General features: G+C 39.8%; 1 protein-coding gene and 1 pseudogene across 1 annotated transcript; one reads left to right on the plus strand and one right to left on the minus strand.

Moving 5' to 3' along the window:
• Window positions 1-214: 214 nt before the first annotated feature.
• On the plus strand, window positions 215-8,866 carry LOC126620223 (uncharacterized). Its single transcript, XM_050288735.1, has 3 exons — window positions 215-805; window positions 6,579-6,746; window positions 6,840-8,866. The coding sequence occupies exons 1-3, from the start codon at window positions 215-217 to the stop codon at window positions 8,520-8,522; spliced, it is 2,442 nt and encodes an 813-aa protein (XP_050144692.1). The 3' UTR covers window positions 8,523-8,866.
• Window positions 8,867-21,201: 12,335 nt separating this feature from the next.
• Window positions 21,202-22,564, minus strand: LOC126620225 (uncharacterized; annotated as a pseudogene).
• Window positions 22,565-26,045: the final 3,481 nt, after the last annotated feature.

Below are 26,045 nucleotides of genomic sequence, written 5' to 3' on the forward strand. Positions count from 1 at the left end.
AAGCATGCCAAGTATGAAAATAAAGTGCAGCCAGTATAACTACGCGGCAATGTGTATATATTGAGTAGGTTATAACAATTACAAATAAAAAAATAGCTCAAACAATTAGTATTTTTAAGTTTAAAGAATTAAAACGGTTCCTATGCTAGAGCCCATCACCTTAGCTTGTTAGTAGCTCGCCGTTGGAACTTGCAGGCTCACAACATTTCGGATAATGGTTTCGGCCACCAGGATGGGCTGGACCTATGCCGTTTGGTGCCTGACGCTACGAGCAGCGTTTCGAACCATCTTAGCCTGCACCATAGTCTACACCACCACCCTCTACGGTCCACAACCTCTCAGGCGTTTAGTAGCCTACCCTGCATACTCTTACCTCACCACAATCCTCATCGTCTCAGAAGCGACGCTGGGGGAGGCACTGAGAGGCTTCTGGCATGCGCTTTACGCTTGTATTCAGGTGTTGATCCTTTCAATCCTGAGCCTCCGGCTAATAGGGCCAGCGCACTTCAGTTACTTTGTATCATCCCTTGCAGTGGCTTTGTGCGCTTTTGTTGTGGCACTGCCGGGAGCAACCCACTTGATGTCTAAGCGGATTGCGTTCGGGCAGATTGTGATTGTGTATGTAGGCACTGCCATTCATTGTGCAGAAGCTGATGAGTTGGTACTTATGCACCCGATTCAGGTGTCGTTGAGTACTATGCTTGGAGCCTCGGCATCTGTTGGGGCTATGTTGTTTCCCAACCTGTTTTTCTATCAGAAGGCATCTCTGGCGGCTGTGTTGTCTCCCTACCTTGCCTACGACGAGGTATATATACATCTAACTATATGTATACATTTATAACATGTGTTGTTTGTCTTCCATATGTCTGCATCATTTTGTATGGATCCTAAAAATCTTGTAAACGATGAGTGCAAAGTTTTCACAGTTCAAACTTCAGGCAGGTTAGGCCAATGATTCAACTCATGTGATCCCTATATTAGAGTAGTTTAGAATCTCGTATTCTTAAAATCTTCACATTGATTCAACTCATGCAGTCCCTATAATCTTTCGGTTTTTTTTTTTCCTGTTTTGGTTATAAAAGGCATTCTTGAGGTAAGAAAATGATAAGATACAAACTTTTAACATAACTTCTAAATGAACTGAGTTAAAATTTAGTTAACAATTGGAAAGTTTAAGTAAAAATAATATTTTCCTCAAAAAAAAGTGATCGCCTAATCCTCTATTTTAATTTTAAAAAATATTGAAAATACACCCAAAAAAGAAGGGTCAGTGGAGGAATATATCCTGATATTCTTTGAACTGTTGCCTGAAAATCAATCTATTCTATATTCCTTCATGGCTTCATGGCTTCATCTTCAACTTCACATCCACCCAGTAATTCCATTATTTTTCTAGCAAATTGGTATATGATGTTTGTGTTGAACTATAAGTATTTGAGCTGAAAAGTTTTAGAATAAGTTTGTTTAAATTGGTGTATCCACTTGTGCAGAATGAGGCAAAGTGTAAATGTCTAGTTTTGTAAAAAGGCCATGAGTGCCATGTGTTGATAGATCCATGAAATTAGAAAGATGTGTGTCTAGGATGAAATGTAATAGTTTATGTGGTCCCAAGTTAAGGACCTTCAGTTAATGTAAAGCAAGCTAGTGCTCCTTTTCTGATATAAGAAGAAATATTCCTCTGTAAAGTTTCTGCAGAGAGAAGAACAAGAAACCATTCGTTTTCTCCAGCTTTTTGTTCATCGTTTGTTTTTCTGTACAGCTCCATCTACATCAAAACACTCATTGATTCAAGTTACACTAACATGGCCTCAGAGCCAGGTTGGATTTAACAATCTGGGCGTAAATCTGTGAAGTTAACGAGCTCAATCGAAACTCTCTTGAAACTCTGTGAAGGTTGTCGATTCAGATCAAAATCATGTCTGGATCTGGAGGCTCGGAAGTGAGGACTCCAATCTTCTCCGGTGAGAACTACGAGTTCTGGAGAATCAAGATGGTGACAATCTTCAAATCGCATGGGTTGTGGAATCTGGTGGAGAAAGGAGTTAAAACGTCTGATTCGAAGAAGAAGAAGTCTGAAGGATCGTCGGAGGATGATGGAGATGAAGAAATGTCAGCTGTGTTGATGCAAGACGCAAAGGCTTTGGGAATCATTCAGAATGCAGTCTCGGATCAAATCTTCCCTCGAATCGCCAATGCCGAGTCAGCGAATATGGCATGGGATTTGTTGTATGGAGAGTATCATGGTGGTGATCAGGTACGATCGGTGAAATTGCAGAATCTTAGAAGAGAATTTGAATATGCTAGGATGCGAGATGATGAGTCATTGTCTAGCTATCTTACACGGTTGAATGATCTAATTAATCAGATGAGAACATTTGGTGAATCTTTGTTGAATGAGAGACTAGTGCAGAAAGTCCTGATTAGTCTTAGTAAACCTTATGATTCTATCTGTTTGGTTATAGAAAATACAAAGTGTCTAGAGACTGTAGAATTGCAGGAAGTAGTTGCAATCTTAAAGAGTCAAGAACAACGGTTTGATTTGCATATGGTTGATGCAAATGAGAGAGCATTCTCTTCATTTTCTGTGAATCCAAAGGAGCAGAACAAGAGTGGGGGTCATTCGAGTTCATCTAGAACTCAGAGAAATTGGAATTCTAAAGGCAAGAAATGGGAATCAAAATCCAAATTTCAGCAGAAATCTTATTCGCACAATTATCAGAGTGCAAATGCATCTCAGTCAGTGGGTCATGAGGTTGCAAAGCCTCAGTGCAAAGTGTGTTCTAAGTATCACTTTGGTGAGTGTAGATACAAAGGGAAACCAAAGTGTTTCAACTGTGATAAATTTGGGCATTGGGCTAGAGAGTGCAATGTAGGCAGGTCAGTGCAAAAGGCAAATAATGCAAGTCAATTGGAGATGACAGGGAATCTGTTTTATGCAAACAACACTGTCACAGAACCAAAGGTGAATGGAGAGTGGTATATTGACAGTGGTTGTAGCAATCATATGACAGGAAATGTAGATTTGCTTGTTGAGGTTAGAACAAATGTTGCTGGTAAAGTTCAAATGCCAACTGGAGATCTTGTGAATGTTGCAGGAATGGGATCTTTAGTTATTGATACAAATAAAGGGAGAAAATATGTTAGAGAAGTAATGTATCTTCCCGGGTTAAAGGAGAACTTACTCAGTGTTGGTCAAATGGATGAACATGGATATTTCTTGGTGTTTGGAGGTGGAATGTGCAATGTGTATGATGGTCCATCACTAGAATGCTTGGTTATGAGAGTGAAAAAGAAAATGAATAGGTGTTATCCACTGACTTTGTTCTCTGAGAATCAAATGGTGCTGAAAGCTAGTGTCACTCACTCCACTGAGATTTGGCACAGGAGATTTGGACATCTACATTTTGGTGGTCTCAAACAATTGAGAGACAAGGAAATGGTACATGGTTTGCCACAACTTGCAGATTACAATGGAGTCTGTGAAGGTTGCCAATTTGGTAAACAGCACAGAGAAGAATTCCCTAGAAATCAAGTGTATAGAGCAACTGCTCCACTTGAACTGATTCATGTTGATTTGTGTGGACCTATGAAGACTGAGTCAATTGCTGGAAATAAGTATTTCATGCTGCTGATAGATGATTTTACCAGAATGATTTGGGTCTATTTCTTGAGATATAAGTCAGATGCATTCAGCTGTTTTAAGAAATTCAAAGCTATGGCAGAATTACAAAGTGGCTTCAAGATTAAGACTCTGAGAAGTGACAGAGGAGGGGAGTTCAAGTCTGCAGAATTTGATCAGTTCTGTGAAAAGGAAGGATTACAAAGACAATTTACTCTTGCATATACTCCACAACAAAATGGAGTAGTGGAGAGAAAGAACAGAACAGTGATTGAAATGGCGAAATCTATGTTGCATGAGAAGAGGATGCCATATTTTCTCTGGGCAGAAGCTGTGCATACATCTGTATATATTCTGAATAGATGCCCCACAAAGGCTTTAAACAACATTACACCTTTTGAAGCTTATTCTGGTAGAAAGCCAGGAATAGCCCATCTGAGAGTATTTGGATCTCTGTGTTATGTTCATGTTCCAAGTGAACAGAGACATAAACTTGAACCAAAAAGCTTAAAAGGAGTATTTGTGGGATATGCAACTTGTGAAAAGGGGTATAGGGTATTTGATCCATTATCTAAGAAGTTATTCTTATCAAGAGACATTGTATTTGAGGAAGAAGTTGTCTGGAATTGGGAAGAGGACTCAGGGTCAACACTTCTTAATACTGGAAGCTTTATTCACAGTGATATAAGCACAGAGAGCAATGACAGAATGGTGTTGTCTCCTACATCACCTATACTATCTCAGTCTAGAAGAGCTCCTAATAGTGAAGACTATGAACCTCAATTCAAGTCACCTATCTTAGGTGAATCTTCAAGTATGTCAAATGTAATTGAAGGACAAAATCAAGCATTTGATAATACACCATTGAAGTGGAGAAATCTGAATGATGTATTGGCTCAATGCAATCTGTGTATCATGGATCCAGAGAAGTATGAGGATGCCAAACAAGATGAGTCTTGGTTAAAAGCTATGGAGGATGAGCTGTTTATGATTGAAAAGAACGGCACCTGGAAACTTGTTGACAGACCAACTGAAAAACCTGTTATAGGGGTTAAATGGGTCTACAAAACTAAGTTAAATCTTGATGGCTCAGTGTTGAAGAATAAAGCAAGATTGGTTGCAAAAGGCTATGCACAAAAGCCTGGTTTGGATTACAATGAGACTTATGCACCGGTTGCTAGGTTGGATACCATTAGAACATTAATAGCCTTGGCTGCACAAAAGAGCTGGAAATTGTATCAGTTAGATGTGAAATCGGCTTTCTTGAATGGAGTTCTACAAGAAGAGGTCTATGTTGAGCAGCCTGAAGGTTTTGCAGTGAAAAACAAGGAAGACAAGGTGTACAAACTTCATAAGGCTCTCTATGGTTTAAAACAAGCTCCGAGAGCTTGGTATGGAGAGATTGACAGCTATTTTTCTCAGTGTGGATTCAAGAAAAGCTTGAGTGAACCAACTCTATATATAAAAGCAAGGGGAGAAGATATTCTAATTGTGTCTATCTATGTAGATGATATAGTCTACACTGGTAGTTGCAAACCAATGCTAGAAGAGTTCAAAGAAGATATGAAAATGAAGTATGAGATGACAGATTTAGGTCTCCTTCACCACTTTCTTGGGATGGGAGTGATACAAACAGATTCCAGCATCTTTATTAATCAGAAGAAGTATGCAAGCTCTTTACTGAGTAAATTTGGTTTAAATGAAGCAAAGACTGTCTCAACTCCTCTGGTAGCTACTGAGAAGCTAACTAAGGATGATGGAAGTGGATCTGCAAGTGATGAATTGTATAGGAGCATTGTGGGAAGTCTCCTATATCTCACTGCTACAAGGCCGGATATAATGTATGCAGCTAGTTTATTGGCCAGATACATGCACTGTCCTACCAACAAACACTATGGAACCGCAAAGAGAGTTCTCAGATACATCAAGGGAACTCTGGATTATGGCTTAGAGTATGTGAAAGGAAGAAAAGCTTGCTTAATTGGCTTCTGTGATAGTGACTGGGGTGGTTCTTTGGAAGATAGCAAAAGCACATCAGGATATGCATTCTCTTTTGGCAGTGGTGTGTTTTCCTGGGCTTCAGTCAAGCAAAACTGCGTTGCACTCTCAACTGCAGAGGCTGAATATATAAGTGCTTCAGAAGCAACTACACAAGCAATATGGCTAAGGTTTGTTTTGGAAGATTTTGGAGAATTACAAACTGTAGCTACTCCTCTTCACTGTGACAACACATCTTCCATTGCTATTACAAAGAATTCTGTGTTCCATCAAAAGACAAAGCACATTGATAGAAGGTATCACTTTATTAAGGATGCACTGCAAGAAGGAATCATTGATTTGGTGTATTGTCCCACTGAAAAACAGGTAGCAGATATCTTCACAAAACCTTTGTCTAAGGATCGGTTCAACTATCTTCGAGATATGCTTGGTGTGAAATCAGCTCAAAACTTAAAGGGGAGTGTTGAACTATAAGTATTTGAGCTGAAAAGTTTTAGAATAAGTTTGTTTAAATTGGTGTATCCACTTGTGCAGAATGAGGCAAAGTGTAAATGTCTAGTTTTGTAAAAAGGCCATGAGTGCCATGTGTTGATAGATCCATGAAATTAGAAAGATGTGTGTCTAGGATGAAATGTAATAGTTTATGTGGTCCCAAGTTAAGGACCTTCAGTTAATGTAAAGCAAGCTAGTGCTCCTTTTCTGATATAAGAAGAAATATTCCTCTGTAAAGTTTCTGCAGAGAGAAGAACAAGAAACCATTCGTTTTCTCCAGCTTTTTGTTCATCGTTTGTTTTTCTGTACAGCTCCATCTACATCAAAACACTCATTGATTCAAGTTACACTAACAGTTTGCGAAGAATTAATACGCAAATTGAGCGATATATTACCTTAAAGTTGTTTTATTTCTTGTAACGCCCCAAAATCACGATGAGCCTAACGGCAATGCTTGCAACATTTACAGGTGAGACAAATGTGCCAAAAATATGCCGAGAATGCTAGGAAAAGGTTCGACTTGTACTTAGATGCAATCTTGTCTCAAGACAGCTCTGCTGCACTTGACTTTATTTTACAGGCCAAGCCCTTGGCTGAAGTAGGAGAAAAGCTCCTTCGAAGTATTGAACATAAACAGGTAAAACTACCTTCTGTACAAGATTTGGATCCTCTGCTTGGGTTTTCGCTACTTACATTGTGATTTTAGCCAATGTGGTTTCCTTTTGGACAGGAAGCCTTACTGTGGGAGAGACCAACAATCAGAAATATCCTCAACCGTAGTCGCTTCTCTGTTCGAGAAAAATTGCAGGAAGTTGAAATACCCTTGAGAGGGATTGCAATAGCTGCAACTTCATGCCCTTCCTTTCCTGTTGCCATGATTAAGAAACTGCAAGCGGACGCTTTACTCGACCTGAAAAAGCCAATACATGACAAGCTTGAGCAACTTGAGCACTTTGCACCGTTCTACACAAGAAAGAAAAAGGAAAGATCTTTGGATGAGGCCTTCTGGTCCCTTGAAAACATTTCTCAAGAGGATTTATTGGCCTTCTTTTTCATTGATTGTCTGAAAATTCTCCAAGAAAATACCGAGGCTGTTGAAGAATGCAAGCATGAGTGCTCCCGCATCGAAAGCTCAAGCGGTTCACAAAATCAAAGCAATTGTTGTGCCAAATGGAGCTGTCGACTTTTGTGCATTATACCAAGCAAAACAAGTCTACGATTTGCAGTTAAGTGTTCACTTTCATTAGGCCTTGCAGTGCAGCTGGGTTTCCTGTTTAACAAGAGAGAAGCATATTGGGCAGGACTCACAATTGCAATAAGTTTTGTCAGGGGAAGACAAGCAACATTCACTCTCGCAAATGCTCGAGCGCAATCTACGGCAATGGGGTCAATCTACGGGATCTTGTGTTGCTTCATATTCAAGAAAGTTGAGGACTTGAGCTTCTTACCTCTTCTACCTTGGTTAGTTTTGACAAGCTTTCTGAGGCACAGCAGGATGTATGGCCAAGCTGGTGGAATATCAGCAGCTGTAGGGGCACTACTAATACTCGGCAGGAGACATTATGGCCCTCCACTCGATTTTGCGATCGCTAGAATCACAGAGGCTGTCATTGGATTGATCTGTTTCATCACCGTAGAGATTCTCACATCCCCTGTAAGAGCAGCAACTCTGGCAAAACTCAAACTTTCACTTGGACTGGGATCCCTTCAAGAATGTATCAAAGATTTAGTTATTTTCGACAACAAAATCGCTTCAGTGGGTCCAAAGTTGAGACAGAAACAGAACAAGTTGAAATCCCACGTCAACAAGTTAGAGAAGTTCATTGAAGAAGCTCAGCTGGAGCCTAATTTCTGGTTCATCCCTTTCAACGGTGCCTGTTATGACAAGCTCCTGAGATCTTTATCTAACACGGGGAATCTTTCCATTATCATGTCCAACATAATAGAATCTCTATCATTCGTGTTACAGTGCTCCGAACTTGATTCGGAAGAACTCCGAAAACCCATGAAGGGGATCGAGAAAGATTTGGAGATTTTCAAGAAAAAAATTGGGAATTCTCTGCAATGCCTCCAAGAGCTGGCTTCCAGTAAGTCTCTTGCAGTCCTTGGCAAACATGACATTGAGTCGGGAACATTATCAGCAAGAGAAAATGGTTCTAGGGTTTTGGATTCAGACAAGGAAGAGACTGAATGCCTTGTAGATTCTTTTCTTCAAAATTCCAATGAATTATCCGACAAAATTGCCACCATGACTGGATTAATAGAGGATCATCAGAAGCTTAGAGGGCAAGTAACTGTTTGTTTGGGTGGATTAGGGTTTTGCATCAGCAGTCTGCTGGGCCTGGGGGAATTAAAAGAGATGGAGAAAGATTTTCAAGAACTTATCAAATTGGAACACCCTTCAAGCATGTAATAGTATGAATACTCACATACTTTAATATCCTAAAACCTTCAGACTTCCTACCAAGTTTAATTATTAGTTAGAGGGTTTTTAATTATAGAAAGGATCTTGCTTCCAACTTCTAATATATATGCTTTCCCACTAAGATCAAAGTTCAGCAAATTTAAATGCCATGAACAATTGCAGATATGGGCATAGTTAAGTTGGCTCATGCAATGTGTTTCTCTTTCTCCATCAACGATCGGTAGTTTAAGTTAGATTAGTTTTTCATTGTTATGAATAAATGTATCATTAGTTTTTCGTTGTACAATGTACCCATTTTCCAGGAGATCAATTTAGTTACGTTTTTATCCGTCTTTTATGAGGATTATGGATAGTTTACACATACTTTCATGGGCACTGTGAATATGGCTATTTTTTTTCTGTTGATTTGAGAATGTGTCCATGTCCGGTTTGATAGTATTTTTACCACCTGCAAAAGAAAGGATAAAAACACTTAAAAATACTTGCAAGAGTATAAGGTAATTGTAGTATAGTCATCTCTAATAAGGTCATTCTTCATAGGGATTGAATGAATAATTTATGTAAAATTGGAAAAGCTTAATTTTATGACTTATAATAATAAAAATGAATTTAATAAAAATAGTTAAATAAATTAGCAAAGTAAAGAAAATAAAAGAAAACAGTTTAGGTTTTCCTAAAGAATGCTCTACTTGGACCCTCAAACATAGAATGTATATCAAACGTGCAACCCATCTGTCGTGTCCAGATCGAATCTAAAGATGAAGACTCATTAAGCTTTATGAAAACCTTTTAAAAAACCATGCAACCCTTAAGACGTGATGTTCATCTTAAGCGAAGTTACACATATTAACCAGAATAAGCCTCAATCAATTTCAGGGACAGCCTTCCGCCAAGATTGCATCAAATTACTTTTCTAAATATCCTAATGGTGGCCAATCATCAAAACAATTAGATAATTTCAAACACGATGATTAATAATTCAAAACCTGCATGAATAATATCCTAAGTAAATTAGTTACCAACTGTTGGGGCCTAAAAATGTCATACACCAATCCAATCAAGTCTCAAGGCCCAATTGTCATGCAAAGCCTACATTCAAGCCCAAGCACATGCCAAGGCACGGGATCAACGAAGAATATATTTACAAGCACGTCATGCTGCAATGATTAAGCCAGATGTTCACACATGCTCATGCCTATTCATCATGCCATGCTTCCTTAGCTACAAATCATGCTAAGCCCAAGTCACACAATCGGGACTTGCCAAGTGGATTGTGGTGTGGATGGTTACGAAAGGTTATCAGGCCTACGTTGAATTGGGGTCATGGAAGAGTTTTGGCTACTTAGGAGGCCAAAGATCCAAGCCCATACCTTTTGTATTCCACGCAGGCATTATTGAGAAAGAACTAGCCTAGTTTATCCATTTCCCTAGCAAGCCAACCCCCTTAGGTAGGATTAAACTAGATTCTTGCATTAAATGCATGTTAAGCCCAGCAAGTTAGATATTTAATGCCGACTTTCCCTTCCTAGCTTGCACAGACAGCCAACGCGCAAAAGCTATGAGGCATGCTACCAGATTTAGCGCATGCGGAAGTCCGCCCTGGGAAAGCAGCGCCTCAGGAAAAAGCAACCTGCAAGTCTCAACAGTGCATCTATTTTACACCAAAAAAGGAATAGTATGATAGCTAGGGAGAAAATGAGGGAAGACCAAGCCACAAAGGGATGTTCCCTTGAAATCTAGAGAAGAACCCTTCACCTACATAAAGAGGGAGATAAGCCATTGGAGAGAGGATTCAAAGGAACACAGAGAGAGAAATAGAGAAAATGCAATAAGATATAATCACCCAGGAAAAAGCCCAGAGAGTTCCATTTTAGTCCAAAAGATTACTCCAAGCCTCAAGCATCACCATTCATGTAACCTTAGCAATTTCCACAGCCTTTTATCAAACATCTCAACCATTAGAAGACTTGTTTTTCTTCGTCTACCGTGCTGCCTACTCCAATGTGAGGTGGAGAGTACTCCTTGCGAGCCTAGTTGTGAATGAACACTTTGCCTGGAAGGTTGTCCATATTGATAATTGGAGTGTGACTTCAACCGTGAACGTATGCTCGTCCATAGGCTTGATCGGGAATGCACGCTCCTCCACGTGCTAAGACGAGATTATATGCTATCCCAAGGACCCAGGCGGGAGCGTAAACTGCCAGAACGCTTGGATCATGGCTGGTTGATGGGCTGCTTGCCGGGACGCTAGGGGAAAGGTTCATCTGTTCTTGTCCTACTTCGGGACACCTTGTCCGAGGCACGTTGGATCTCGGTGTGTTGCAAGAGTTGATTCACCAAGGTTGTCTGTTGTGCAAGGACGCTCGTCAACTCTTTGACTTGTTGAGACAAGTGTTGTTCGCAATTTAGATTGGAAAAGCTTGGAAGGAATATGCCTCCTTGAGCAGTGGAAGTGTGGTGGGCTCCAGGTGCGATATTTGAGTTGGGAAATGTAAAATCCGCGAACAAATGTGGTGAAAATTCCCCCGGCTTGATGGTAAGTCCGGATGGTTGAGATAGTCTTGGGCCGACTTGGGCTATTTGAAAAGCCACAGGAGCAGGCTGGGTTGCGGAAGTAGACTGCTCTGCAAAAGTAGGCTGGGCCACTAGAGTCGGCTGCTCAGCGGGAGCAAGCTGGGTCGCAAGAGTGGGCTGCTCGGTGTGTGATGCACGCGAGTGCGAGGCTTGGGCTCAGCTTGGCGACGTATTAAGCTCGCGTTGGGCTTGCTTTGGTGGCACGACTAGGGTTGTGGTAGTGGTGACACCATGGACCTCGCCACGGGTGGCTATCGTGGTAGCCACCACGGTGGTTCCCGTGGTGGAACCTTGTGGTGGTGGTGCCGTTCCCCCTAAGATCACATTTAGTCTTATGGATCGCCGTGGTCCCATTTCTTGAATATTGGAATTTTCACTCGTGGAATTTTTTAAATTTCTAGCCATTGTATTTCTCTTTTACATTTTATCAAAGAATCTTTGCAAAAAAAAAAAAAAATTCTAATAATAAGAACGTATGAAAAAATGCAAGTGGACTAGAAAATAGAGAAAAATCTTTTTATGCGAGAGTTTTCTACGAGTGTGTGACTCTTCTCTCAATGAAAGCACCAATTTGTGGATGCAAATTTCTTCCTCTTTGATCTTGGACAAAATTGCACCTATAAAACAATTAACACCTTTGGTTAAGGCCAAAAGCCTCACGCGCCCACGATGAATTGAGGGCTTCGACTGGAGAACCTCTGATGTCAAAGTTAGAATTTTGAGAGAAAAGTGTTTAGAGAGTTTCTGGAGTTTTGCAAGAGTGTGGACCTAGACTTTCAAAGAAAATAGAGCATGGTTGGCCCTCTTTGGAAAAGAGAGTGGTCGGCCCTTGGATGTTTTTTGGGGTGTAATGGTGATTAATTTGGTGATTAATGTATTAATTAGGAATTAATCCATTAATTAGCCTAATTAATTTAATTTATATGGAAGGTTTTGAAGGTTATGGAATGATTTCCTTGTAAAGGATATGGAGTAAAGATGTATGAGATAAATTTGAACTTGTTACCTATTTGGGCACTCTTGACTCGGTTGATGGATGATTCTCTGCTGCTCACGTGTAGGAAACCCAGTGCGTCTCGAGGGTAATTTTGTCCTCTTCACCTAAAAATCTACGTGTCGCCACTTGATTATTTTTTGGCTCCACAACAGTGATTCCGAGACGAAGTCTGACTTCAACTCATCAAACATTCTTTTCCAATATGCTGTGTTCATTGGGCAGTGTTGGCGAACAATAGCCCCGGTATCATGTGCCAACAAGCTATCAACAACTTTATCAGTTGCTCGCCTATGCACTGGGTCTATAACGACTAATCGTTTTAACCAACCGACATGCCCCGCACACTGGTCTTTCATCTGGTAAGTTTGGTACAAAACCATTTACACCTACAATGGAAAAGCAAAAAGGCATTAATATGCAATCAAGAACATGTTTAATTATGACTTGCCACAATATGTGATGCCAGAAACTCTATATTTGTATCTTCTGCAACAAAAAATTCAGTACTTTCTTTCAGATTTATTCCATATTTGTACCTTCTGCAACAAAAAATCCTCGTAGTTATACTACTCCTTTAGTTTATGGATTACATGCTGCGATGTATAGCTTATTTCATGTCGGACTCAGCTGAAACTTAAGGGGGTGTTTGACATTCTTAGGTGGGAATGGACTAGACTAGACTAATAGCTAATGTAGTCTAATGTTTGGTATGCATAATGATAATTGGTATAACGTAATGACATTGATCATCATGGTATATAACATTAATTTTTTTAAATTTCTTACTCTCGTGTCGACGTCGAACTGCATTCCTCTTTCTAGCAGGTGCTTCAGTAGGTAAATCCTTATGAGTATCATCAAGCTGGGATCTTGCTGCACCTTGGGATTGAGTACGATGAAGAGAGGTCTCGGTTGCACCACTCATGGTCTGGGAACGAGTACAGGGCAAAGAAGGTATGGTGTTTCCCCTCCAAGGTCATGGAGGATCAATGTTTCTTGGCTCTAGCTGAGGAGCATCACTCCCAGTCGCACCACCCATAGAATGAGATTGTGTGCGAGAAAGATAAGTCTGCCTCAAAATATCAGGCCTATTCCTCTCTTAACGAAAAGTAGGAGGAGGAGCTCTAATAACAGATGTAGACCGTGACTGGGATGGCAGAGGCGGGATTCTTGTTGACACAAGAGGTCGTTTCCTTTTTTTGGCTAATCATTGGCATCCACAAAAAAGAAAAAAAAAGAACCAAGTTTAAGTTAAATGTAAATACATATATGCTATGCATTAGAATTCATTGGTAAGAATAAACCTGGTTGCTTGTGGTGCAGCTTTTACAAAATTATAGAGACAATCATGAGAGTGAGAGAAATGAGAGAAATGATAGAGGCAGAGACGTGGATGAGAATCAGTTAAGAGTGCAAGAACCCTAATAAATAAACCTGGGGATAGAAATCGTCAAAATTGTTTCTGAGCGGGAAAGACCCCGCCAAATTGTTACAAGATAAATAAGAATTCTTATCAAACTGAAATCGGATGGCGCGAGTGAAGAATAGAGGAGGGAAGTCATGAGCAATGGGATTAGCATGCAATTGGGAGGGAGATCATGAGGCGACAAAATAGGATTAGCATGCAATTGGTATTAAACTAAACATGGTAAATACCAATATTAAACTAAAAATGGTAAATACCAAAAATATATATGACAATATTTGGGAATTTCTTATATGTTCATTAATCTTCAAAGTGGAGTATATATAGGAATTACAATTGGTATTACATATGTACTTCACCAATGTGGGACAATAAACTACTATTTACACTTTAACTAATATATAACTCGCAACACTCCCCCTCAAGTTGGTGCAAAGACCTCATGCATGCCTAACTTGTCAAGCGAGTTGGAAAACACACTATTAGACATAGCCTTAGTAAGAACATCAGCAAGTTGATCTTCAGACCCCATAAACGGAAACATAATAATTCCAGCATCCAATTTTTCCTTAATGAAATGTCGATCAATCTCCACATGTTTTGTTTGATCATGTTGCACTGGATTTTTAGCAATCTCAATAGCAGCCTTGTTATCATAATGAAGTTTCATAGCACCTTTGGGTTTAAACCCAAGATCTCTCAACAATTTTGTCCACCACAACAACTCGCATACACCATGAGACACACCACGGAACTCAGCTTCTACACTTGAACTAGCCACCACTTTTTGTTTCTTACTTCTCCAAGTAACTAAATTACCACCCACAAATGTAAAGTATCCAAATGTAGATCGCCGATTAGTGATAGAACATGCCCAATTTGCATTTGTATACCCATCAACATTCAAATGACCATTCTTGGAGAAAACCAGGCTTCTGCCAGGAGCCATATTTAAGTACCTCAAAAAACGGGTTACTGCATCCATATGAGCTTCACTAGGTGAGTGCATAAACTGACTTACCACACTAATTGCATAAGAAATGTTAGGGCGAGTGTGAGACAAATAAATTAATCTCCCCACAAGCCTCTGATACCGTTCCTTATAAGTAGGAACTTGATCTGGAAATAAGCCCAGACGATGATTCTGCTCAATCAGAGTATTAACAGGTTTGCAATCTAACATACCTGTTTCAGCTAACAAATAAAAAACATACTTCTGTTGAGACAGAAAAATACCATGCTTGGATCGTGCAACCTCGATTCCAGGAAAATACTTCAATTCACCCAATTCTTTCATCTCAAATTCAGTAGCTAGGTACTTTTAAAGGCGTTGTATCTCCTTCTGATCATCACTAACCACTATCATGTCATCAACATAAATAATCAATGCAGTTAGCTTACCATTTTGTCGTTTTAGAAACAAAGTATGATCTGAATGACTCTGGATATACCCAAACTTCTTCATTGAACTTGTAAACCTCTCAAACCACGCTCTAGGAGATTGTTTCAAACCATACAAGGCCTTTCGTAACTTGCATACAACACTTTTTTATGGAGATGTTCCAATACCGGGTGGGAGATCCATATAAACTTCCTCCTTAAGATCACCATGAAGGAAAACATTCTTAACATCAAACTGCAACAGAGGCCAATCCTGGTTTGCTGCTAAGGACAGAAGAACACACACAGTATTAAGTTTGGCAACATGAGCAAAAGTCTCCTGATAGTCCACCCCATAGGTTTAAGCATAACCCTTAGCAACTAATCTGGCTTTATACCAGTTAATAAAACCATCTGCTTTGTGCTTAATAATAAACACCCGTCTACATCCAACGACTTTCTTCCCGTTTGGTAAAGGAATCAAATCCCAAGTAGAATTCTTATCCAAAGCTTCCATCTCAACTTTCATGGCATTAACCCACTTAAGGTTAGACAAAGCATCTTGCAATTTTGTTGGAACTGATACACTAGATATTTGACATATGTAAAATGCATATGGTTTGGACAAATGATGAGTAGACACATAATTGTTGATAGGATATTTGGCTTTGACATGCATATCAAACTTATATTGTACTTTAGGTTTTCCACGATTAGCTCGTGGAGGCAACTGATAAGTAGAAGAATCATTAGAATTTACCTCATGTATGCCACCATCTTGTACCAAACTGTTAGAAGAATCATCACTGGACGAACCATCATCAGGCAACTCGTTAGACATATCATCAGCAGGCAACCGATCATCAGAAGGTAATTCGTCATACATACTAACAGACAACTCGTTGGACACATCTGATCTGTCGTCAGTAGAAATAGTTCCTGGACTGACAGGTGACCGATCACTATCTGTAGCCGATTGATCAGTATCACGCAACATAATAGGTTATATTCCCAACTCTGCTTGTAACACATCATTCATATCATCTCTTCGAATCTGCACTTCACTCCCCCTCTCCCTCTGAAGTGGAGAGTCGGAAGAAGGCTTCACAAAATACGAAAATTCCTCATGGAATGTGACATCCATGGTAATATAAGTTTTTTGAGTCGGAGGATGATAACATTTATAACCTTTTTTATTGTTAGCATACCCAATAAAAACACACCGAAGAGCACATGCATGAAGTTTACTCCGCTGATAAGAGTAGACATGCACATACGCAATACACCCAAACACTTTCGGATGAAGCTTTGATACAGAAACAAGATAAACATGTTTTTGTAGCACATCAAACGGTGTTCCAAAATCAAGAACCTTACTTGGAACACGATTGATCAAATACACAGCAGCCAAAACAGCATGACCCTACAAATGATTAGTAACACATTTATCCAACATCAAGGAGCGAGCAACCTCCATTATTTGACGATTCTTCCGTTCGGACACACCATTTTGTTGGGGTGTAAACGGAGTAGTCGTCTGGTGAATAATACCATGATCATGAAAAAAACATGCCAAAGTGTGATTCACATATTCTCCTCCGTTATCAGACTTGAAGACCTTAACTTTGGTCTGAAACTAAGTAGACACCATTGTACAAAATTCTTGAAGAAGTAACGGAACATCACTCTTATTCTTCATTAAGAACACCCAAGTTAACCGAGTACAATCATCAATAAAAGTAACAAACCAACGGAATCCATTAGAAGTAACTTTCGCCGGACCCCACACATCAGAATGTATCAAATCAAATGGCAAAATAGCTTTAGAATCACTTACAGGAAAGGAAGCACGATGACTCTTAGCCATGACACATGTTTCACACTTGAACTCTGAATCACTACAAGTGTGAAATAAAGAAGGAAATAGATGCTTCATATAACTGAATGATGGATGTCCCAATCGTCGATGCCACAACCAAATTTGATGTTTGTCATCCACTTTACCACTTAAAACTTGATGATTATTTGAACCAGAAACAATAATATCCTCCATAATCAAGATGTACAAACCCTCTATTCTTTTACCACGACCAATTATCTTCTGAGTTTGAATGTCTTGAAATAACAATACATAGGGTAGAAGTGAGCAAAACAATATAAGGTATCAAGAAGTTTTCCAACCAACAAAAGATTGCACTTAACATCATAAACAAGTAAAGCACGAATCAGTGATAAGGTTGGAGTCAGAGAGATAGTGCATTCACCCTTCACAAGGGAAGGTGCTCCATTTGTACTAGTAATATACAGATCACGAACATAGTCACATAACTTATCAAACACTCTAGGATCACTAGTCACATGATCAGTGGCCCCAGTATCAATTATCTATTTATTTGTTCCACCAAGATGCATAACAACACTATGATTATATTGAGCCATTGAACAAAATCACGAACAATAAAGGCACAAAAGATACGCAGTGGAATGAAAATAATTTACCAGAATACTGTAGCATCACTGTTCACGGCACTGTAGCATAGCACTGTAGAGGATCACTGTTCACAAAGCAGACCATTGTTCATGCACACTGTAGCAAGTGTTATACTATAGCGCGGCACTATTCTTTTTGTTTTTTTTTTACCGAAGGAAATCACGAAAAATGTGGGCACAAAATTAAAGCACACAGGTCATCAAGAACGAACTGCTCTGATGCCATATTAAACTAAACATGGTAAGAGTAAATTGCCGATTTGCCCCCTGAACTTTTTAATTGAAAAATTAAGGACTTAAACTAATTTTTTTGGCCGATTTGCCCCCTGCTATTAATTTTTATTCATTCCATCCAAATTTCTATTAAATTGAAGTATGTGCATAACATGTGTGGGTAGTTCGGTCTCTTCATTCTTTAAAATAATTGAAAACCTTAGATTTCTATAATATAAACCTATGCAAATATGTGTGATTCTATAGCTTTTGTGTCTGAATATCTAGTGAAGTAACGTTTTTTTCACAAATGAGAGTTATGTGGTTTGCACATGATAAGAGTTAACGTTAATTTGGATGAAATATATTAATAACTAACAGTAAGGGGGAAATTGGCCAAAAAAATTAGTTTAAGTCCTTAATTTTCCAATTAAAAAGTTCAGGGGGGGAAATTGAAAGTTGGGTGATAGTTCAGAAGGCAAATCAGCAGTTTACTCAATATGGTAAATACCAATATTAAACTAAACATGGTAAATACAAAAAATATATATGACAATATTTGGAAATTTCTTATATATTCATTAATCTCCAAAGTGGAGTATATATAGGAGTTACAATTGGTATTACATATGTACTTCACCAATGTGGGACAATAAACTACTATTTACACTTTAACTAATATATAACTCCCAACAATTGGAAGGGAGATCATGCAATTGGGGGATGTGAACCGATAATTGAGGGATGTGGAATAATAGAAATATTATGGGAGGGAGATCATGAGGCGGCAAAATAGGATTAGGCAGAATATGGGAGGGAGATCATGCAATTTGGGGATGTGAACCGACAAAATAGGTTTAGATTGCCTTGGAAAATTTATAAGTTTGTTCTTATAATTATATGTTATGTGTTTTGAAAACTTGGCATGCTTGTCGATTTAGAATGGATGATTACATACAACCGTATTCAAATTTGTTGATGCACAAAACCGAAGGTCTTGGAACAACGTCAACCTGACCGTGAATCTGCATGAAATGTAAATAACACAAGATGTATCGTGGTTCACCCCAAGGTTTGGGCTACGTCCACACTGATTATGTATTTATTTGAGGGAGAGAAGTCCCTGAGAGTGAAAGCTTTGAGAAGTGGTAAGAGGGCCTAGGAATTGGCCTCTGAGGGTGAGAATGAGCCTCTCCCAATTGCGAGGGTGAGGGGTCCTTTTATAGAATAAGGACTCCTCACTTATTACATATTCACCCCTTCCTTTATTACATAATTACATTTAAGTCCCCCGAGTATTTATACAAGGTCTAAATACGAGGCCCTAAATATGGTATAAACACTAGTCCCCCAAGTCTTCAGTCAAGAGAGTCTTTTGGTTGGAGAATTGAAATTCAGTCCATGTGTGGGCTGAAGTAACTAGATGTTGTCTTGAACTGATGCTCGGTATGAGGCGGTGCTCAATCTGAAATGATGCTCAACTAGAAGTAACATATGCTGCGAGGCCGTTTGGCTCGTGGCTACTGTTGCCTTTGTTGGCTTAACTTGTGGCGCTTGAAGGTGAGAGGGTCCCTTTTATAGAATAAGGGCTCGCTCTTCAATACATAAGTGATGGGCTAGGAGTGATACTCGCGGCGAGGCGGTTGCTCAGCTGGCGGCATTGCTCTCTAATGATGGTGAGGGAGTCCATTTTATAAAATAAGGGCTCGCTCCTCAGCACATGAATAATGGGCTAGAGTTGATGGTGCTCTAATGATGGTGAATGAGTCCCTTTTATAAAATAAGGGCTCGCTCCTCAATACATAAATAATGGGCTAGAGTCCCCCAAGTATTTTTCATGAGGCCCAGTTGAGGCCCAATATATGGTGTATAGTGTAGTCCCCCAAGTCTTCGGTCAATAGAGTCTGTTGGCTGGAGACTTCAAATTGAATCCATGTATGGGCCAAAGTGGCGGTTGTTCGGAAGTGGTATTTATATACCCTGCACTAAAGCTTTGTAGGTGAAGCTTTGCAAGTGAAGCTTTGTAAATGACGCTTTTTGAAGCTAGAGCTCTGTAAATGAAGCTTTTGAAGCTGATTGACATGAGTGATGCTCATGAATGTTTATGTTGATTGACATGTGTGATGCTCATGGATGTTGTCATGAGTGATGCTCATGAATGTTAACATGAGTGATGCTCATAAATGTTGACATGAATGATGGTCATGAATGTTTATGTATGATTTTCATGAGTGATGCTCATGAATGTTTATGTATGAATGACATGAGTAATGCTCATGTATAATTTGGAGGGCGTACTTTTGATCACCTGGTTGGTGGCATGAATGGCTAGTTGCCAAATGATATTAGAGTACGGGTTGTACATTTCATCACCTGGTTGGTGGTAATAGTGGCAGGTTGCCGAATAATTTTGGAGTACTGGGCGTACTTTTGATCACCTGGTTGGTGGTAATAGCGGCGGGTTGTCGAATAATTGTGGAGTACTGGGCGTACATTTGATCACCTGGTTGGTGGTAATAGCGGCGGGTTGCCGAATAATTGTGGAGTACTGGGCGTACTTTTGATCACCTGGTTAATGGTAATAGCGGCGGGTTACCGAATAATTGTGGAGTACTGGGCGTAGTTTTGATCACCTGGTTGGTGCTATTTCGGTCTTATGAGCCTTCGCCCTCCACAACATGCCAGCCCATTTATTTTGGGCTTTGCTATTTTTTTTTTTTACCCTCTGATGGGGTTTATACAGATGTTTCCGAGAGATAAGAAAAATAAATTACATCATACATCTATCAAAAAGTAAATCACATCATTTTGGTGGGGTGTTTATTCCTTGCTTTTGCTTTCTCTTTTGCTTTTTGATTTTGCTTTCTCTTTTCTCTTTTGGCAGTTGGTATACAACGCCAAAGTGGAATAATAATGGTATTGTTGTAAGACAACTTATCTGTATCTTTACTTTCATCATTGGCAGCGGACGGTGATCTCATCTTTTGCTTTTCTTGGTATCTTTCCACTGTGCCTCTGATTTCTTTGAGTATGGGTTTGTATCATGAAAGTTCCATCATTTTCTGGTGGCTAGGGAAGTAGGGAAGTAATGATGATAAAGTAAAATAATAAAGAAAAGAGGAATCTTATCTCAACGACAAGTTCATCATTCTGTCAACGGCAAAGGTCTTGAGCTGCTTAAGAATGGAGATATTTGAAGGACAGACTAAAACACGGCAGCAGAAGCATTAGAAAAAGTGGCCACCTCACACCTCACTCCTATTTGAATTTAGAGCTTTCGGCTCTTAAGTCACCACACATGCATGTTGGACCCTTCAAAAAAGTGCTCGTAGGGTTGCTTCTGCTTCATCCACACGAACCCAGTTTCTCTGACCCTCCCGCACTCCACGAGGTCCTGCTGAGGGAGGATGCCTTTGGGAAACCCTAGCTCTTCTAGTAGGTCTATGGACTGCTGGTAGCAATCTTCGGGGCCGTACACGATCTCTGTCCGGGCACGCTACTTGTCTTCACCAACAATTTGCTTGCCACTAGCCATCGTTGGAGGAGCGTTGCGAGTAAATTTTGATATATGGGAAGAGTCATTAAGAAAAGGGTTTCAAAAGTGTTGGATGGAAGTTGAACAGAATAAGGGTTTGGAGAGGGAGGTGGGTTGTTCACCAAATGGACATTGAGCTTGTGTCATTGGTCGGTGTGGTGCTCTCACCTTCATGATCTCATACACGTGCCTCACCGACAGCGTTGACGCCATCGCGTGCATGGACGACTGCTGAGGGTTTGCAGTTTGTAATATTTGTCCTTGGGCTTTGAACTCTCCGTCAAGTAGTGCAGGGCTCTCTCCATGTCATCCATTGGCATGTTGAGCCTGCCATCCCTTCGAACTGGACGTGCAGCTGCCAGTAGTGATCCACGGTTTGGCTTAACGTTGTGGCCACTACCGTTAGCTATCATCTTAATTGCTGTTCCTATGGCACCATCGTTATGTTTACGGTTGTGTGGGTTGTCATCATAGTTGTCGTATCTAGCGGTGTTGGAATGTTTGTACTGCTTGTTGGTGCTCTACTGATCACTGTAATCACCATATCCTGGAGGCCTATTGTATCCACTTTGATTTGGGTAGCTGCCATAAGTTCTTGCTGGCTCAAAGGTCTGTTGTAGAGGGCTCGAAGGCCTGATACTCCAGTTGTCTGCGGTGGCAACATAGCCGTAATTTCCACCTGGGGGAGAGCCATGCCTTGTTTGGCCCCACTTGTTGATGTACGGTCTTACCCCGTTGCTTCCGGTGGAGTAAGCTGGTTCGGTGGAGTGGCCTGGTCCGGTTGAGTAACCTTGTCCGGTGGAGTAAGCTGGTCTGGTAGAGTAGCCTGGTCCATGACTGTAGCTAGTCATTGCTTAGTTTGGAAGTACCTGTATGAATTTTTTTTTTTTTTCAAAACAAAGATATGGGCATTTCTGGGTATCTCAGGATTTTTTAGAGAGAGAAAGTGGTGTTCTTGGTTTTTTGTGATTTTTGCAGATTCACGGTGAAGGTGAAAAAATGAAAGAGAACCGACACAACTTTTCATATCGATTCCCACAGACGGCGCCAAATGTTGATGCATAAAACCGGAGGTCTTGGAACAACGTAAACCCGACCGTGAATCTGCATGAAATGTAAATAACACAAGATGTATCGTGGTTCACCCCAAGGTTTGGGCTACGTCCACACTGATTATGTATTTATTTGAGGGAGAGATGGCCCTGAGAGTGAGAGCTTTGAGAGGGGGTAAGAGGGCCTAGGAATTGGCCTCTGAGGGTGAGAATGAGTCTCTCCCAATTGTGAGGGTGAGGGGTCATTTTATAGAATAAGAACTCCTCACTTTTTACATATTCGCCCATTCCTTTATTACATAATTACATTTAAGTCCCCCAAGTATTTATACAATGTCTAAATACGAGGCCCTAAATATGGTATAAACAAAATTTACAATTGTAATTGACTAATTGACTAATAGTTGATCATAACCTGAACCAAGTTGTCTGTTGCTAGAAAGTAGTTTGGAGTTATAATTGATAGAAAGAACTTTTTCACTACATGATCTAGATTTACAGTTTTACAACAGAATTTTCGCATGAGAATATTAGTTAGTTTGCATAGAATGTATATGAATGCGAACATAACAAGATTGGGTTAGGTTGCAAGACTAATACTATAAGGAATTTTTATTTTTCTAAACACTCACATATTATGAAATCAAATTGTCAATATAGATTATTGATGGCATAATAAAACTACAATCCAGAAATATGAAGTGCTAGATATCTCTTTATATATGCTCCCGTTCGTATAGAGAAACAAGAAAGAGAGAATAAGAGCATAAATAGTCACCAAGAGCTTTGATTGCGCTCCCCAGAAAAATATGGAAAGGTGCACTGGTGAAAACCTCTAACGTAGAGTTATTATTACCTTGCCGCCAACATACTTTATTGCCTTTCTAATCAATTTGCATCGGCAATACTTTGTTGCCTCACATCATCGGCTAATATTTCAATACAGCGGGAAAAGTTCCCACCAAAGTTTACCCATCAAAACAAAATTTGTCAGGGCATCGAATTTACGCCTACAAAATGATTGTCGGCTAACGTTCCAATTTTCTTGGCTAAGATTGGCATTGTAAATTGGTTTTAGCGTGAGTATTCAGCTGACAAATTAAAATTTTCGTCGAGAAATGACTCTTCTGCCGACAAAATTTTGCTTTGTCAGCTTATAATTTGTCAGCAAAATTATAATTTCTAGTAGTGACATGTGGGACAATCTGCTCTGATACCATGAAGAAAGTTAAGGTTCCACCATAAAACCAATTGGCAATATGAAGAGTAGTCTAACCTCTTATAAGCCTATGCAATATTTCTCCTTCCATCAATGTCGGACTCATTCTTAAATAGTACACTCGCCTCCAAGTGAGGACCCTTATGTGTCCAATATACAGCGTAAATCGGTCGTTGAATTTAATGAACATGGAACCATAGCTACCGCTGTTTCCCTTATTAGAATGAGTGGGGCGGCGGAGATGAGCCTCCATCTGTTGATCACTTTGTGGCTGATCACCCATTCATGTTCCTCATTAGAGAAGAAATAACTGGGATGGTGCTGTTCATTGGCCACGTGCTCAACTTGCTTGAAGGCGGATAATTGTTAATGGATCGGTGATTTTTGCTCATGACACAAAGTTATGGCGAGTCCTTACTGTTAAGCTATATCAAATGATTGTACATATACTGTAATCTTGTATATTGAATCAAGCATAGAGGAGATAAAGAGAAAGACTAGAGAGAAGCTAGAGAGAGAGAAAGAAGAACAATCTGATATATTTCTTAATGAGTAAGTAATTACATGATAAGTTCTTATATATAGTTACCTATAACAGCTAACTAACTAACTACAGTAATATTATGACAAGTGTCACAATCTTAAAACACTATACTCTAACATCCCGTCTCAAGATCATGCTTTGAGGAACCAAGCATGAGATTGCTGCAATGAGTTCTGAAAAGAGGACCACTCAAGGCCTTTGTAAGAATATCGGCAAACTGCTCTTGAGAAGACACAAACTGCAAAGATAGTGGTTTCTGTGATACCCTTTCTCGAACAAAATGCACGTCGACTTCGATGTGCTTGGTCTTTTGATGCTGAACAGGGTTGAAAGACAAGACAATTACTGACAGATTGTCACAAAAGAGTACAAGCACACTAGGTAAGGGAATGTGCAGAAAAGCTAATAACTGCTTGATCCAATCCAACTCAGCGGATGTAAACGATAAAGCTCAGTATTCAGCTTCTGTTGAGGATCGAGAAACAGTTTGTTGCTTCTTAGAGGACCAGGAAATCAGACTATTACCCAAAAAGACCACCAAACCAGTAGTAGATCTCCTGTCATTAAGGTCCCATGCCCAATCAACATCACTAAAAGCCTTCAACTGCAAATCTCCTCTAGTAGAGGATATACCAAACTGCAGTGTGCCCTTCAGATAACGTAAGATGCGTTTAACTGCAGTAAAATGAGACACCATTGGAGTCTGCATGAACTGACAAACTTGGTGCACAGAAAAGGCAATGTCGGGCCGTGTGAAAGTCAAGTATTGTAGAGCCCCTACAATATTTCTATACAACTTAGGATTGGAATAAAGTTCCCCATCCTCATTGAGTAACTTATTGTAAGGAAGACATGGTGTATCACAAGGTTTGGCTTCAAGCATTTTAGATTTAACCAACAAATCCTCAACATATTTGGTTTGTGACAGAAACAAACCAGTTGCAGTTTTAGTGATTTGAATCCCTAAAAAATAATGGAGTAAGCCTAAGTCCTTGATATCAAACTCAGTGGTGAGAGCACTAATAACCTGTGTAATTGCACCAGAAGCATTGTCAGTTATAATGATGTCATCCACATAGAGAAGCAACACCACAATTTCATGACCAACATGCTTAACAAACAGAGAAGAGTCAGAATATGTGTTCTCAAATCCCAAAGAAGGAAGAAACTGAGTAAATCGTTCATTCCAGGCCCTAGGAACCTGCTTAAGACCATTTTGAGATTTATGCAGCTTACACACGAGATGAGGATGATTTGGATCTTCAAAACCCGGAGATTGAGACATGTAGACCTTCTCTTGTAGGATGCCATGCAGGAATGCATTTTTAACATCTAATTGGCGAAGAGACCAATTAAAATGTGCAGCAAGAGCAAGAACTAACCGTACTGTAGTAGGTTTGACTACAGGGCTAAAAGTCTCCCCATAATCCAATCTAGGTTCTTGACCAAAGCCCTTAGCAACTAACCGGGCTTTGTGTTTGGCAATAGACCCATCTGAGTGTTTTTTAATCTTGAAAATCCATTTACATCCAACTAGGTTCTTGTGTGCTGGTAAGTGAACTAGACTCCAAGTGCCTTGAGCATGTAAAGCATTAACTTCTTCTTTAATGGCTGCTAACCACACAGGTACTTTGATGGCAGACTTATAGCTAGCTGGTTCAACCAAGGATAGATCAGTTCCCCCAGAGTCCTGAACACTGGCTAAGAGAGCCTTCCTTTTAAAAATCCCACTTTTGCTTCTGGTTTGCATGGGATGCAAATTAAGTGGAGGAATGGGCAAAACTACTTGCAAAGTATCAGGATTAAAATCAGGTATTCCTGATCCAGAATTGGAACTTATGTCAGGTACCACAGGGATCTGAGAAGAGACTTGAATTGGAGCAGTAATGGACTGAGAACTTGGAGAGACTTCAAATAAATCCAAGGCATATGGTGTTACTGATGATGATGCAGTAATATAGATACTAGAAGGTTGATGAGGGGAATCTGGGATAAAGGAGACAACTCTATTTTCTGGAGTAACTATAGGCACATGACAGTTGAAACGAGGACAGACTTGTGGTGATGAAATTGTGTTGGAA

This window comes from Malus sylvestris, chromosome 4 (genome assembly GCF_916048215.2).
Source record: "Malus sylvestris chromosome 4, drMalSylv7.2, whole genome shotgun sequence".
NCBI lineage: Eukaryota > Viridiplantae > Streptophyta > Magnoliopsida > Rosales > Rosaceae > Malus > Malus sylvestris.